The sequence below is a fragment of the Lissotriton helveticus genome, chromosome 10, assembly GCF_964261635.1.
Source record: "Lissotriton helveticus chromosome 10, aLisHel1.1, whole genome shotgun sequence".
In the NCBI taxonomy this organism is placed as follows: domain Eukaryota; kingdom Metazoa; phylum Chordata; class Amphibia; order Caudata; family Salamandridae; genus Lissotriton; species Lissotriton helveticus.
Genome location: NC_136071.1, coordinates 285304524 through 285320471, shown reverse-complemented (window position 1 = coordinate 285320471; position 15948 = coordinate 285304524). Strand labels below are relative to the sequence as shown.

General features: G+C 41.6%; 1 protein-coding gene across 1 annotated transcript in view; it reads left to right on the top strand.

Annotated features, from left to right (window-relative positions):
* VIPR1 (vasoactive intestinal peptide receptor 1) overlaps positions 1-15245 on the top strand; it is an 851558-nt gene extending 836313 nt beyond the window's left edge. Inside the window, exons 12-13 of the mRNA XM_078665320.1 lie at positions 10399-10440; positions 13400-15245. Coding sequence (XP_078521446.1) covers positions 10399-10440; positions 13400-13591 — 234 coding nt within the window. The 3' untranslated portion in view covers positions 13592-15245. The remainder of the gene's footprint in view (positions 1-10398; positions 10441-13399) is intronic.
* The last annotated feature ends 703 nt before the right edge of the window (positions 15246-15948 follow it).

Below are 15948 nucleotides of genomic sequence, written 5' to 3'. Positions count from 1 at the left end.
TGCGTGAAATTCGTTACTACATTGAGTTGTCTAGCCAGCAAGATTTATAATCTGCGGCTACTTTGAGACTGCTATCTAATATTTATAGCATATGGTCAATTTATTGCTCACAACTTCAATTTCCTTAAAGGGAACAGAGTAGTTTGAAATATGTATCTTTTTAATAGATTTAGTAGAAGCATTATTTAATGAAGATTTGTCAGCTTCCCTTTCATGTCCACCTATTATTTCAAATAGTAGTTGCCAGTTAAGATATAAACAAGTTCTTTATAATTTACAAATGAGTTTTCTGTGTGTTATAATTTTGGTCTCATAAGAAAATTTTAATTCTTACCAGACATTGTCAGCTGTTGACATTTTCCTTGTTATGTGATTTGGTCGAATCCTGTTATATTCCCTTCAATCTAATTAAAACCTGATTGTCAATACTGTAATTTGCCTTTCAAAAACATCTGTATTGGATTTATACCATTGGATGATACAAAGTTACATGTTTTGCAGATGTTTCTGGAAAATTATCATGTATCCCCACTGGATAAAATCACTTTTAGCTTATAATTAGGTTACAATGTTAAGTACACACCCCTCACAAAACAATTATTTTTTTCTGGAATAGTTAAATACTTAGTTGGTAAGAAACAACAGTAGTAAAGGAAATTATGTAACAGAGAACAGGTAAATGTATGTCTTTTTTATAATCACTATCTTATATCTTAATTTCAAACATTTTACATGTTCTTACAAACAATGATATCTGATATTGTTTATTTCAAATGCAGTTAGAAAGGGGTTATCAAGAGATTAGGTGTTTTTTGCGTGTTGGACAAAAAGTCTATCAATAAGCACAGCGCAATGCTTGAACAAATGTTATGCAGAATCGTGTCATCTGTATGTCAGAGACAAGCAAACAGAACCTGATTCACATTAAGCCTTTGACCCTCATGTCAGAGGCTGAAAAATCAATTTCTGAAAGCCAGAGTTGACACAATCTTTGATCAAAAACGAGAGCAAAATATACTGGCTACATTTCAGTTTAAATTCTCTGCCCACCCCTCCTCACTTGCAGTTTTAAAATGGCGACCAAAACCATACAAACATTTTCATAAACCAAGCAAATAAAATCACGCATTAAAACATGTCCAACCAATAATTCTGTTTGTGGGTTTGAGCAAAACAGATTGAACAAGGTTCACATTTAAACATGTATCCTCGTGTCATATCCTGAAAAATTCAATTTCTAGAAGACAGAGTTGAGAAAAATGTAATCCACAACAAAAGACAAATATTTCAATTTAAGATCCCTGCCAACGTTTGTCAATTGCAGTTTAAAATGGTATCCAAAACTAAGCAATGTATTCCTAAACCAAGTTAAAAAAAACGATTTAACAAATGTAAGGTCCTAAAGGACACAGTGCATGTCCTGAATGCACTTATAGCACTATTTTCTTGTAATAAAAATTTCAACCATTTCCAAATCTCTCATTAATGACCTGGGGCAGACTGGTTTTACTGTAATTTTGTTAACTTGATCCTTTCAATGTTCTGATCATCTGTTACTCTGAAAATCTCTATTTCTGAGATAAGCAAGCAACTTGATGGCATGTTTTCTATAGCAGATAATGTGGTAGTATTAAACTTAACCTGTAGCTCTTTATCTTTTATCTATGACTTATCTGAATAAAAAACACTGAAGAGCTGCTAACTGTGATGCCACTTGTCACAGTCTCGGGAAATCATATTTCACAAGATTTCAGATGACTGACTCCCAATGTACAGGAATGTATCACATTTCTGACTGTGCTCCCATTGCCACTTACTAGAACTAACAAAGCTGTTCTGACCACGTTAGTATGTAAACCACTCCAGTACATGATCAATTCCTCTAACTTAGAACACCGCTCTCTCAAAGTTGAATTCTTAATTAATAGGTTAAATCTATTCTCCTTCAATTGCTGATCCTCAGTACCGTTCTTCATCCAAACGTTCACTTACCATACCAGCGCAACTTTAACTACAATATTGTGTGAACTGTTCATCAGAGCAGCCTAGATCCACACTTCCAGTCTATTATTTTTGGACAAGTTGAACAAATCATCTACAATTCATGCAACAATAATATACCATTTCAGATTTCAGTGCATCACTTCATATTCAGTATATCAATTGATATATGCACAATCTATTGCAGTAAGAATAGCAAATAACAAAAGACTCTGGCCCTATTCAATTCAGACACAAAAACCATTTTAGTTACATGTTTTCTTGGTTGTTACTTTTTTGGTACATGCCAATCAATTTATCATTGTGTACTTACCACTAAAGAAAATTAATGACTGATTGAAGTTTTCAACTAGTTACCACATCTTTAAAATAGATGTAATAGATCTCAATCCTCTGCTCATGGTTTCTAGGGAACATTTGATTAAATAAATTCTTCAAGAGTGATGAAGACTATTTAGAGGCTATCACCATCTTTCTGCAACCAAAATAACTTTTACGCTGCATAAGACTAAGAGAAAGATTTTTGATGTGAAGCCAAGACACATTAAATCTTTTATTGACACTGCCAACATTGTGCTAAACCACTATTTAAAGGAATGAAATTGGCAAATGAACATCCTCCATAATGTTCATGCGAAGACCCTCCTGCTTTATCTGAAGCTTACTCTCACTTTTTCGATTAGAAGTTCAAATGCCTTGAACTTTCATTGCCTCAGTGAGAACTTTGGAAACAACATGAATCTTAATTAGAAACCCAGGGACAAGTGACTTCATTTCAAACAAATTACAGAGGGCACTATTGCTAAGCTTAAATGTTTAAACCATGTCACAAACCCAATTGTGGAACAAATTACTGTCTTTTTATCTCTTTCCTCTTTCAATGAACCTAGTCAGTTGACCTCTTACAAAAGGAGTGTTCCTGGACTGTCTTAAAATGTCAGTTTATATCATACAAACCCCCCCAGCTAATTCAGGAAGAGTTCAATAGTTGCAGTTCAAAATAAATCATTTTGCAGCAAGAAATATATTCTTGTAGACTTTTCCGCACATCATTTGCAAGACAAAAATGTACATGTTAGTATTGTGCAAAGGTGATGCTTTGGCTACCCAGCCACTTCCATAGCCCACACTCCTTATACCAGGGACACAGCGGAACAAAGAATTACAAGAAATAGATCAGACCCCATGTGAAATTCAGCAAACTGAATATGTGTCTGTGCAGTGTACATGCCCTCATGTTGTAAAGTGATATTAAGAACTAATAACACTGTTTCTCACTAAGTCCAGTTAGAATATTGGATTATGATAATATAAACCTCGGCTCATCCCTTTATAGGTGTAGCACAGAGCAGGTAGGGGTAACTTAGGAGAAACAAATGTAAAGTAGGTGTCAGTACCAAAAATGTTAATAAGTAGTACACACAACAAAATAAAAATCACACTCCATTATATACAAAATTAGCACAAATAGTAATCGTTACATAGACACTAAAATGACAAAATTGGATGTAGGCTACCAGAAATATGATTTTTTAAAGTTTTAGATGTTTGTAGCACCAAAAACCGCAAACCTCTAACTAGGGGTATCTGGTTGTGCTAGACCAGGTCAAATGCAAAAACTAAGGCCAACGGCAAACTGGCAGGCAGACCGATGGAGTAATTTACTCTGCCCTGCCTGTTCAAAGAAACTGGCCTCCACCAGATTATAAACCTGGCCCTTAGTCAGAAGGTAAACTTTCCAATGATCTAAGGGGCTTATTAGGATAGCGCATTTTCCGCATCCTCTGGGCTGGCGGAAGCCACCGCCGGCCCGGAGGATGCGGAAAATCCGCTGCGGACCCACCAAAGACCCACTGCCACATTAGGATGTCTGGTGGGTCCTGGTTTCCGTCCGCTGCTTTTCCGCCGCGGTTGGCTTACAACCGCGGCGGAAAATCTCTAATATGGTGACGGTGTCTCTCAGACACCGTCAGCCAGATTAGGATGGGATGGGAAACATGCTTTTCCGCGGCGGCTTTTCCGCCGTGGAAAAGCATGTGTAACTTCACTGCGGGGGCCCGTTGCGGGCCCCCTAGGTGAAGTGGGGGTGGGGGGTGCGCGGTGCCTGCCTCTTTCTGCATACAAATGCAACACCTGCATTTTTTACATTGCTGCGGGTGCAGCTTGAAGCCGAACCCGCCGCAATGTAAGTAATAGAGGATGTGACCGCCAGGGTGGCGGTCACATCCTAATCGTACAGGAGGGAACGCCGCAGCCCATGCGGACGTTCCCTCCTCCTCAGTGATCGCGGACGGCGAAAGTCCGTCCGCGATCATAATCGGCCCCTAAGTCTGGTCACTGTAACCAACCTGTGGATACTTTCTAAAAGTGGCATTTTAACAATAGCAATTTAAAATATGACTTCACCATTGGATTGGATTTTAAATTACTATTAATTGAGTCAGTCCTTGAACCATTTCTTAAGCTATTTCCAAACTGACTTTTTAGATTGTAAGATGTTATAATGCAACCCATTGCTTCTCTATGGGAGAACTAACGTTGCCACAGTGTAAAACAATTTTGGAAATTTCTCATTGCCAATACATGTTAAACTTATGGCCTACTTTTTAACTATCATGCACCTTGCTCTATGGGCAGGCACGGCCTATCTTAGGGGTTGCTTATAAGTATTAACAAGCATTAGAAATGCAATCGGGCTCGGATTTTTTGAGTTTGAGCTAATGGCATTGTAAATGCCAATGTATTGTTGCTATGTGTTATGGAGTGTGTTCATGTGGTGTGTACTGCCAGTGATCTCCTTGTGAGTGTGAGAATATTGCACCGTTACTGCCTGTGATGTCCTTCTTGTGAGTGTGAGGAGCTTGCACCTCTGCTGCCTGTGGTCTCCTTGTGAGTGCAAGAAGATTGCACTGCTGCTGCCTGTGATGTCGTTCTTGTGAGTGTGAGAAGCTTGCACCACTGCTGCTTGTGATGTCCTTGTGAGTGGGAGAAGCTTGCACCTCAGCTGCCTGTGGTCTCCTTGTGAGTGTAAGAAGCTTGCACAGCTGCTGCCTGTGATGTCCTTCGTGCGAGTGTGAGAAGCTTGCACCGCTGCTGCCTGTGAGTATGAGAAGATTGCATTGAGCATCTCTGTGCTGTGCCTGTTCTTTGTAAGGGACTCTTGCTCTGTTGCTGCTGCTGCCTTGGCACAGTACCTGCTGTCAGTGTGTAAGGGAAGCTTGCACCACTGCAGCTTGTGATGTATTTCTTGCGAGTGTGAGAAGCTTGTACCTCTGCTGCTTGTGGTCTCCTTGTGAGTGTAAGAAGCTTGCACTGCTGCTGCCTGTGATGTCTTTCTTGTGAGTGTGAGAAGCTTGCACCGCTGCTGCTTGTGATGTCCTTCTTGTGAGTGGGAGAAGCTTGCACCTCAGCTGCCTGTGGTCTCCTTGTGAGTGTAAGATGCTTGCACAGCTGCTGCCTGTGATGTACTACTCACTACTCTACTCTACTCACTACTCTGCACTCACTACTCACTACTCTGCACTCACTACTCACTACTCTACTCACTACTCTAGTCACTACTCTGCACTCACTACTCACTACTCTACTCACTACTCACTACTCTACTCACTACTCTACTGACTACTCTACTCACTAGTCTACTCACTACTCACTACTCTGCACTCACTACTCACTACTCACTACTCTCCACTCACTACTCTACTCACTACTCACTACTCTACTCACTACTTTCTACTCACTACTCTACTCACTACTCATTACTCTGCACTCACTACTTTACTCACTACTCTACTCTACTCACCTCACTACTCTACTCACTACTCTACTCACTACTAACTACTCAACTCACTACTCTACTCACTACTCTGCACTCACTACTCACTACTCACCTCACTACACTACTCACTACTCTCTTCTCACTACTCACTACTCTGCACTCACTACTTTACTCACTACTCTACTCTACTCACCTCACTACTCTACTCACTACTCTGCACTCACTACTCACCTCACTACTCTATTCACTACTCACTACTCTACTCACTACTCACTACTCTACTCACTACTCTACTCACTACTCTACTCACTACTCACTACTCTACTCACTACTCTGCACTCACAACTCACTACTCTAGTCACTACTCTGCACTCACTACTCACTACTCACTACTCTACTCACTTCTCACTACCCACCTCACTACTCTACTCACTACTCACTACTCTACTCACTACTCACCACTCTACTCTCTACTCACTACTCTACTACTCTACTCACTACTCTACTCTCTACTCTACTCACTACTCTACTCACTACTCTACTCACTACTCTACTCACTACTCACTACTCTACACACCACTCTGCACTCACATCTCTGCACTCACATCTCTGCACTCACTACTCACTACTCTACTCACTACTCTACTCACTACTCTACTCACTACTCTGCACTCACATCTCTGCACTCACTACTTTGCACTCACTACTCTGCACTCACTACTCACTACTCTGCACTCACTACTCTGCACTCACTACTAACTACTCTACTCACTACTCACTACTCTACTACTCTACTCACTACTCTACTCACTACTCTACTCACTACTCTACTCACTACTCACTACTCTGCACTCACATCTCTGCACTCACTAATTAAAACTTAAACGGGCAGAGCTTCAGCGAATGACTTCTCCTCGTGGAGAACTAGGACACCCCTGTCTTTGTGAATGTGCTCTGGATTTGTGCACCGTTTTCCACGTTTCCTGCACGTTAAGTGTGACTTAGGCAAATACACTTGTGTGTGAAACAGGGCTAGACGACATGAAATTGGGGGGGGGTGGGGAAGAGGTGTAGCCACCCACTTCAACATTCCTGAGAAGAGAACGCTATTCATCATAAGACAAGAGTGCTCCAGGCAGGACGCGTGATTGACTGCCGAGTCAATGACATCATTTAAAATGTTACAGTGCTGGCCAACTGTACCATATTTCTTTTCTCACCTGTCTTACGAGTCCCTTCTAACAAGGAGGCTGGCGCGTGACTAGTCCTCTGACCAGAAGTGTGGGGATAATTTATTCCATTATTACTGCTCTCAGCTGAAAGCAATTAATTATCTCCAACAGGACTCGGGAGTGAAAATTCAGCCACAGAAAGTGATGAAAACCGCACACCCTGCTTTAAAATAATAGGTGCTTAATGGCTTTTTGTTTGCCGGCTCATCTGTGGCGGCTAATAAACAACTCAAGGGTAGTTATGAGCTTTGAATTGTGAGTTTGTGTCTCCCTCTGCTCTGATCATTCGAGCATCCATTATCTGCTGGAAAGGGATGTAAAAGATTTGTATGTTCAGCCTCTCCTGCACTGCATCACAAAACCGGATAATACAACGTTTGCATAATCGCGCAGCCGATTACCAAGTACACGTCCGTCACTTGAGGACTCCGCGCTCTTTTTATTCTGACTGATAGCACCCCTGATCCACGGGGAAGGGATGGCGTTATGCCTTCTGCAGGAAAAACACGGGCCCTGCAGCACTAAGGTCGTTGCACAAAATCCCCCGACCCATTCCTCCACAGATTCTTCAGCTTCCGTTGAAAAAGCAAGGACACGTGTGCCCGATGTCTAAATCAGGCGGGGAGACGGGGGGGTGAGCCAGAGAGCGGCAGAGCAGCTCCCCGGGCCGGCAGGAAGGAGCCGCACACGGCGTCTATGCCTGTGTGCACGTGAGGAGGACGCGCGCCACACAAACACACTGCTAGATGGTGAACGCGCGCACACCATCTGGAATGCATTACACGGCCACCCTGACAGCTCCTAATTATAATTAATGTACTTCTTTGCGCGAGCACGAACGAAATATGCCCAAAATGGCGGAACAAAACTACATTTACCCTATCACTTCAAGCCTATTAAAACGACAACACAACGAAGACGAATCACTGGCCAGATGACAGAACACGCTAAGGAATGTGTGGAATTTGTCTCGGCCAAAGCCCTAGGAGATACTTCTTTTTTTTCTTCTTTAACATTAGTTCTCAAACTCCTCCCACTTTCAGTGGGGAGGAGTCCGAGCCCTAAAAAGGTGGTTGAGGCCTGGCAAAAGATTTCCTTTGCCAGGCCAAATTTGCAGTTGTAAAATTGCATATTCAGGCTGCAGGGGCAGGCCTGAAGACATACTTTGCCATCACACTGCTGCAGTCCGCTAATGACATTTAAGTTATGGACCCTTGGTAACCATGGTACAATATACTATGCTGTAGCCCACCAAAAACATTTAAATTACAGCCAATCTGTAGCCATCAGATACCCAACGCGTCACTAATTTAGGGGAGTTGAAGATCTCTTTCAAGAGCACTACATCATGATGAATTAACTGTGCACAACCCACCTCCCTCTCTTCTTACTTCTTGAATTTATGGTCGTTGTTGACCCTGTACAGTGTTATCTTGCCTTTTGACTAGGTTTGTGCTATAGAAATACCATATACATACATACATTCATGCATACATGCATATATACATACATACATAACTAAGTGCACAAATACATGCATACATACAGTATATGTATTACAGCACTCCAGGCAACTCTTTTGAAAGTGCAGGAAAATTCCCCTAGGCCAACCGCAGACTGGCAGCTTTCGTAATGGCACACCTTATTGGGCAAGGCATACTTTACTGCCCTCAAAAGCAGGAGTGAATATGCTCTAGTGTTTTTTGTAATGATTTATCCTAATTATGGATTTAGGGGGCTATTTATGAGCAGGTTTGCGTTCCTCTAGCACCTTGCAAAATGTTGCAAGAGGGACACAAACCTTAAGTCAGATTTATGAAGCCACACAAGTGGCTCCATAAATCTTGGGTAAGGCAACGCAGTGCAAATTGCTGCGTTGCTTTACTCTGCCCTAGGAAGGTTTTCCAAGGCCGATGGTGTGTTTTCCTATGCAAGTCCCAAAGATTTTGACATATCCCCAGATTTCCAAGAACTTGTTTTACCTGGGATGTGACAAAAGCTTACTTTTTCCTTGGGGACGGATAACGAGGAAAAATATCTCTATTTCTTCTTGTTTCTTAGTCATTCTTTGCAGCACACATAGGAAGCGGAATATGCCTCCCAAGATTATTTTAGTGCAGGAAGGTGTCTCTTCCTGCACAAAAACAATCCTACATGCAACACAGGCACCCTTACACAATGGTGCAAGGGTACCTGCGTTGTCACTAGGCAGCTCATTGTGGGCCAGCGCATGGGAAAAGGAAGGAATGCACCATATTCCATTAAATACGGTGCATTCCTGTTCTTACCCTGTCACGAAGTGCAGCACAGCAAGGTGACTTATTGCACTGTATTGCGTCACAAAGTTAATAAATAAACCCCTTACTCTTTTTTCTTTTGTTTACCCTGTCTTCTACTTCCTCCCTGTGGCAACTTGCGCTACTATGCCATTTACTCATGACCCTTTCTTGTTAACGCCTTAACCGCAGCGGTTTTTCCGCCGCGGTGCGGGTGTTCTAAAGGGTGGGCGGGGCTGCGTCGGCTGTTGGTCATGCGCTGCACTGGGGAGGGAGTGCTCACGACGGCCTACGTAACAGGGAAGGGGTTAAATATTGCACAACTATTCCTGTGTATCATGCTTCAGGCCACTAATGATCATATATACCCATACAGCTTAAACTTGTGAATTAGGCATATTTCTACTCATTCAGAAACTGAGAATTGTTGATCGGTGGTCAGATGTAACCTTGGAAAAAACTATGCGTTAGTGAATCGTCTCATGCCACGTAATGTACTGCTATTCATATAAAGTAGTGGAGAATTTTCATAAATCCAAAGCATGAAAGGTTGGCATGTATGCAAAATAACTGCAAAATGTCACTACCCTGGCATTTTCGTGAATCAATCATAGGCACGTATTTAATGCTGGATATTTCGAGTCATACTTTTAATTGTGCAACATTGTGGGACTGCTTTAACAATTCTAGCACATCACCCTTCTAATGTTTCAACACAAAGTTATACGCAATCATATGGTTTGATGTTTTAGAGTGAGGTGTCCTTATACATAATTGTCTGTGTATATGTATCTACATACAGAATATACACTGCTTTTTAAGTAACTATTTAGACTTGAGGACCGGGTGGGGAGTGGGGTTAATCAACTTCTCAGTGATCTCTCTTAAAAAAAATTCCTAAGACGCCATTGATGAGCATTTCTTCTCCATGAGTTTGTCTGTTTCTTTCTGGTAATTGAGTGATGTCCAACTTCCATCTTCAAGCAGCAAGTTCATATATCTGGAGGAACCATGTTCAGTATGGCTGTTTTTCTATTGCTTTTAGTTCTTACTGTGACTGTGCTTCATTTGTTCACAGTGTTGTACTCACGTTCTCTTCATTTTTTTCCAGGGTTTTGTTGTGGCTATCCTCTATTGCTTCCTAAATGGGGAGGTAAGACTACAACCGTTTAGCATTTTGGATGCATGACACTGAAAGACAAAAAATGATGTTTGACTGTCCTACTTTAAAGAATGTACATCAGGCTGAAATTGTAATGATTTATTACCCCCAGGTCCCTCCTGTCCTCTTCCCATTCATTACAACTGAGATAATCCTATCCCACTAACAGAAAAAAAGAACGAAGGAATGCTGGACCCTACCCCTTCCCCCCCTCCCACCAGTAGTACATTAACAAACGTACCCGGCATTCCTCCTGTTCTTTTTTTCTGTCTTCCGACAGAATGGGACGAGTCAGGAGCAGGAGGTAAGACAACTACTGTTTACGATTTTGGATGCAAGAGTAGACAATGAAAGACAGAAAGAGATGTTTGACTGTCCTACTTTTGAAGAATGTACTTCAGGTTGCAAACGTAACGATTCGTTTGCATACCTCATTGGGGAGTACTCCACAGAAACACAGTAGTGAAGTTCTCTACCACACATGATGACAACAGCCTTCGCACCACCATCTTGTTGGATTTTTTCCAAGAAAGACTTGTAACTTCTCTATTAAAAACACCTCCCAGCAGGTTTAAGATTTATTCATGTATCTTATTTTGCCTTTCTCCTCATTCCAATGCTTATATATTAATGTATTTATTCCATGGCTAATCTGTAGCCCTTCTTCTCACAGATCCTTCCACCCTGATTTTCTTCTGTGGAAGTTGCTTCTATCAACAAGTGAATTCCCCCTAAAACCATTTAGCACACTAAAAATGCACAATCGAGCTTCTGAATTTCTAAATTCCTCTAACATGTGCAATCTACATGCTAAATAATTAAACACCCTAAATTCTATGATCCATGATTGCACCCTATAAACCTATAGAATTTAATCAAACACATACCTGCTGTGCTTTCTAGTACACTCCACATACATTAGTAGTAAGGTTCTCCAGCACACATTTTGGTGGAACTTGCTATGCTCTCATGCACTCTGGTATAATGAGCATTGGATATTGTCAAATGAAATGTTGAGCACTGTTTGCTGGATATTGAATACACATAGTAATTCCTTTACTCCATGCTGATACTTTTGCTATTTATTCTGAGAGATGAGTTTCTTATAGTTTGATTGATTTGCAGCAGCAAAAGATAAAGGGATCCTGGCCAATGACTGAAAGGGTAATGCAATAGCACCAGCATACAAACTGTGGGGCATATTTTCAAAGAAACAGCGCAGTGCGATGATGCACGCAATTTAGCACTGAAAAAGCTGCCTAGCGCCAGCACGGGCTCCCTTGCACGAGAGTGCAGGGATGTCTGTGTTGCAGGGATGATTGCTTATGTGCGGGGGGGATATCTCCTGCACATAAACAAACATTAATGGCAATTTGCTCCTTCTGTGTGTGTTGCGGGATGCAGCACACTTAGAAAGAGCAAAAAACGAGGAGACATAAAAGTATTTCTCCTCTTTCCACCATTCTAATGCCATCTTTTGAATGGCATTAGTGTTTGGCGCTGCCTCAGATTTACCATTTCTTGTAAATCTGGGGCAGTGTCAAAAAGCAATGGGTGTTGCGTGGGAACGCCCGCAGCACCACCCATTGCAAACTCCTTTGCTGCAGAAAACTGCTGCGAGGAGGACCATATTTACAAGGCGGCATTAAGCCATGCATAGTGGCTTAGCTCCGTCTTGTAAATATGGAGCAGGCACATTGTGCCACCAGAGCGTTGCAAAAAGTGACGCTCTGGTGGTGCAATGCCCTTGTAAATATGCCCCTGTGTTTCCTGATGCTTTTCAAGCAACCTTCATGCATTGTACATTAAAGACCAGGAGTGATCACTATGGGATTCCCAAACTGTTGCAGTAAGGAGCACATCAAACTGTCCAGTGGCCTAGTAGGTTGAAATATCTTCTCGAAACAATCCATGGAGTGGACCTATTTTTGATTATTATACATCCTGGCAGTTGTATTCACTGTACTGAACCCAAGTAAGAATTGCATGATTTTGCTGGCCATTGCTATGCGAAGGATCTTACTGGATCACTTTGAGAGACGTGATGCCTGAAATGACAGGTGGCCAGAATTTGTGATAGAGTTGTTTTCAGCCGCTGCCGATGCAGGTAAGAGCAGTAGGGCGGGGAAGCAGTGTTGGGGGGGGTCGACATACAACAACAAGGGAGAACATTTCAAATGAAAAAAAAACCTTTACCTGTTTAAAATGTTTTATTCTCCCTCGTCGTTGTATGTGGACCCCCCCACACACCCCGCCCCACCACTCTTACCTGCACCGGCCGCGACTGGTTGTTTTCCTCACCCCAGTGAGTGAGATGCAAACTTTCCAACAAGCTAAAAAAAGTAAGAGTATGTCCATTCTTTCAAGGAACATCAGTACTACCACAAAATTGTCTAACTTAAGTTGCGTGCAGATTGTACTTATTTCCATTTACATCTCAGCCGGAAACTGTCTGCACTCTACCCCTCAACACCATAGTAGTAGTCATTAAGTACCGGAACTCACAGATGACAAGAAGTCACTTGCAAGCTGTGAAAATATGTTTCTGCTCTCCTTTCCCCAGTCCTTATGGCTCCCAGTTTTCTTAATGTCCCCATAGTAAAGCAGGACATTTGCTGGCACCAGTAGTGTACGTCATTTGCTCCTCACTTCTCAATTCCCCACTTTATGGCCTTTACCCTTTATGCCCTTTACCCTTTAATTCATTTAAGAGCGTGTTTATCTCCATAGAGATAAAAAAAAAAGTGGTCACAAGCAGACTAATTATTGAATAGTTATTGTGGGATTGTGGATCACAACTGCACAGTCAATTTTCTCAAATGTGACCACAAAGTAATTGTGAGTTATCACGAAATAACAGAAAAAATATATACGGTGGGCATTTGAATTGCCTTATTAGCCAGAAGCATTGTTGCTGGTACTATAACACTGTCTGTTGCTTTTCACTTAGGTACAAGGAGAGCTGAAGCGGAAATGGAGGAGGTGGCATCTCGAGAGGTTCTTGGGGTCGGACTTGAAGTACCATCACCCTTCTTCAGGCAGCAGTGGGACTACATTCAACACCCAAATCTCCATGCTGACGAAGTCCAGCCCAAAAACCAGAAGATGCTCAAGTTTTCAAGCGGAATTGTCTTTAGTTTGACAGGAACAAAGTCGATTCAGGAATGAAAAGGGGTATTTTTTTAACACATGGCCCAATCAAAAACAAGCATGAGAAACAATACAAACTCCTAAACGAGATAATACAGGAAAATAATTAACTGAAGACACGACACCACCTGTGGAAAATTATGCACTTTACCTGATGCAGAACCTTCGTGTATTCCCGACATTGTGTACATAAAGCAACGAGGGGCACGCACGCGAGTGCACGATTCCAGAAACGCTTTTCAAGTCTGGAACTTTTTGTAAAGAGAGACTGACTCTGGAGCAAATGCTCTCTTCTTGTACAGAGAAAAAAAAAGAACCCTCTATTTTGTGAATGTGGAAAAACACACACACACATATGTTTACATATATATGTGTGTTTGTGTGTGTGTGTGCGCATATATGTATATATGTATGTGTATATTTTATGAAAGCAAAAGATAGAAAAATACAAATATATATAGGAGCATAAGTTAATCGGCTTTTTACGTGTTAAAATGAACCCAAAGTATTTCATATGTGTTAAAAAATGAAAGCAGAGTGCTCTAGAATTGTGTTGGTTTGGTTGGCTACTGAGACCTGTGCTGAGAAGATCAACTAGGAATGAAACACTCGTAAATATATCTATATCTCTATATATGTTGACACATCATAGAATGCTATCAATGTGGAATTCACTGCAGAACCTATATTGAATTGAAATTGCAGTTATATAGTGCTTACTACCCCTGACAAGGCATTGAAGTGCTTTACGGTGAGTAGCACGATACTTGGGAGCCCAAATTTAGTGGTCATGCCATTGGATATAGGAGTTAGTCTTGCATGCTAAAGAAAGCCATTCCATGCATTAGTTTCTTTGTGGTGCTTTAATGACTTGGGTGTCGATCATCAGAGGGGTGTATGTGAGAAGCAAATGATTTCAGAAAAAGCTTGAAGACACACAGGCTTCAGATTTAAGAGTAGGTCGTATATAGCAAAGGCATATAAGATAAGCAGAGGTGCATTCAAAATAGAGGCAGGGAAGGAATAAAGGAATATAGGGTTTTTTGCGACAACATGCAATCTGTGGATGTAAACCTGTGAAAATATCTCTGCTGTAAAGAAAAGGGGCTTTTCAAAAACATATCAGTTATTCAACTCAGTGCAACAAGCAAGCCTGATGCTTACGGAGACCCCTTTACCAGCAACCATGAAGAAGTGCGATATTGAACATCCCAGTACCTATAATTACAATTCAACACCACCTTCGCCTCTCAATATGCAATGCAAACAATACTTTCAAACCTATAACAGCAGGACTGTCCTATCTCTTTTGTGCATAGAGACTCCATGGGAGAGGAGATAACCTTACGGCTAGAGCAGTCGATCTCGAAGCTGGGGAGCAAGGTTCGAGTCTCGGCGAGGACACTCAACATCCTGTGATTCAAGTCAAATCACTTCCACCCGTGCCTACCAAAAATGAATGTGTCCATCTGTAAAGAAAGTGGTGCTCACGTAAAGCACTCTGATACTCAATGTCTCGGGTCTAGTTCGCGCTTTATAAAATTCTTTAAAAAAAAAAAGATATCAATTGTAAATTCCTTTACGAATAGCAAACAAACGTAAACTTCTGTAAACGTGTAAGTTTACCTTTCTGAAGTAAAGCCCCACCCACTTAAAATATAAATAGGCAGCTGATAAACACACTGCAGCAATCAAAATTCATTACATGCTTATGTGACTCAATACCTGGTTCGAAAGATGCTGTCTCCTGCATCTACCTGAATAGAACCCCCACAGAACAGACACCATATCCAGCTGAATAGATGTCTCTGAGGTCACCTTGACACTCCAGCATCCCACCTTGCCTCTAAACAATCTTTATCTGATACCTAATTGTGAGCCTGTGTGAATAATTTCCTGAAAAAGGCTTTGCTGAATGGAAAACCCCCAACAATGTTCTTTTTGCATCAACTAACTTAGCAGCAGGCCTCAAAGGGGTGAGGTGGATGGAGCAGGCGAGTACATCATGGCCGTATAATGTCTTCATAGGAAATTATGGAGCCTTGGGAATTGCCTTCTATTGAAGGATACTACCGCTCTAAACTGCTGTCAGTAATCGAGCAACAACAAGAAGTCATTTGGTGACCAGCACTAGGCCAGCTGCCCGACCCGAAGCTTATAGCTAATTTAAATTTACAGATGAAGCAATGTCATAAAAGACGCCATTTTATAGTCCTGAGCTTTCCTTTAGCAGCCAATTGAATTCTTCGTTCACTCACTAAATCAATTGGACAGCTATACGTGAACACAGAGATGTGAAAAAGTAAAGTCAGCAACTGGGGCATGGCAGTCCCTGTTGACAAGGAGTCA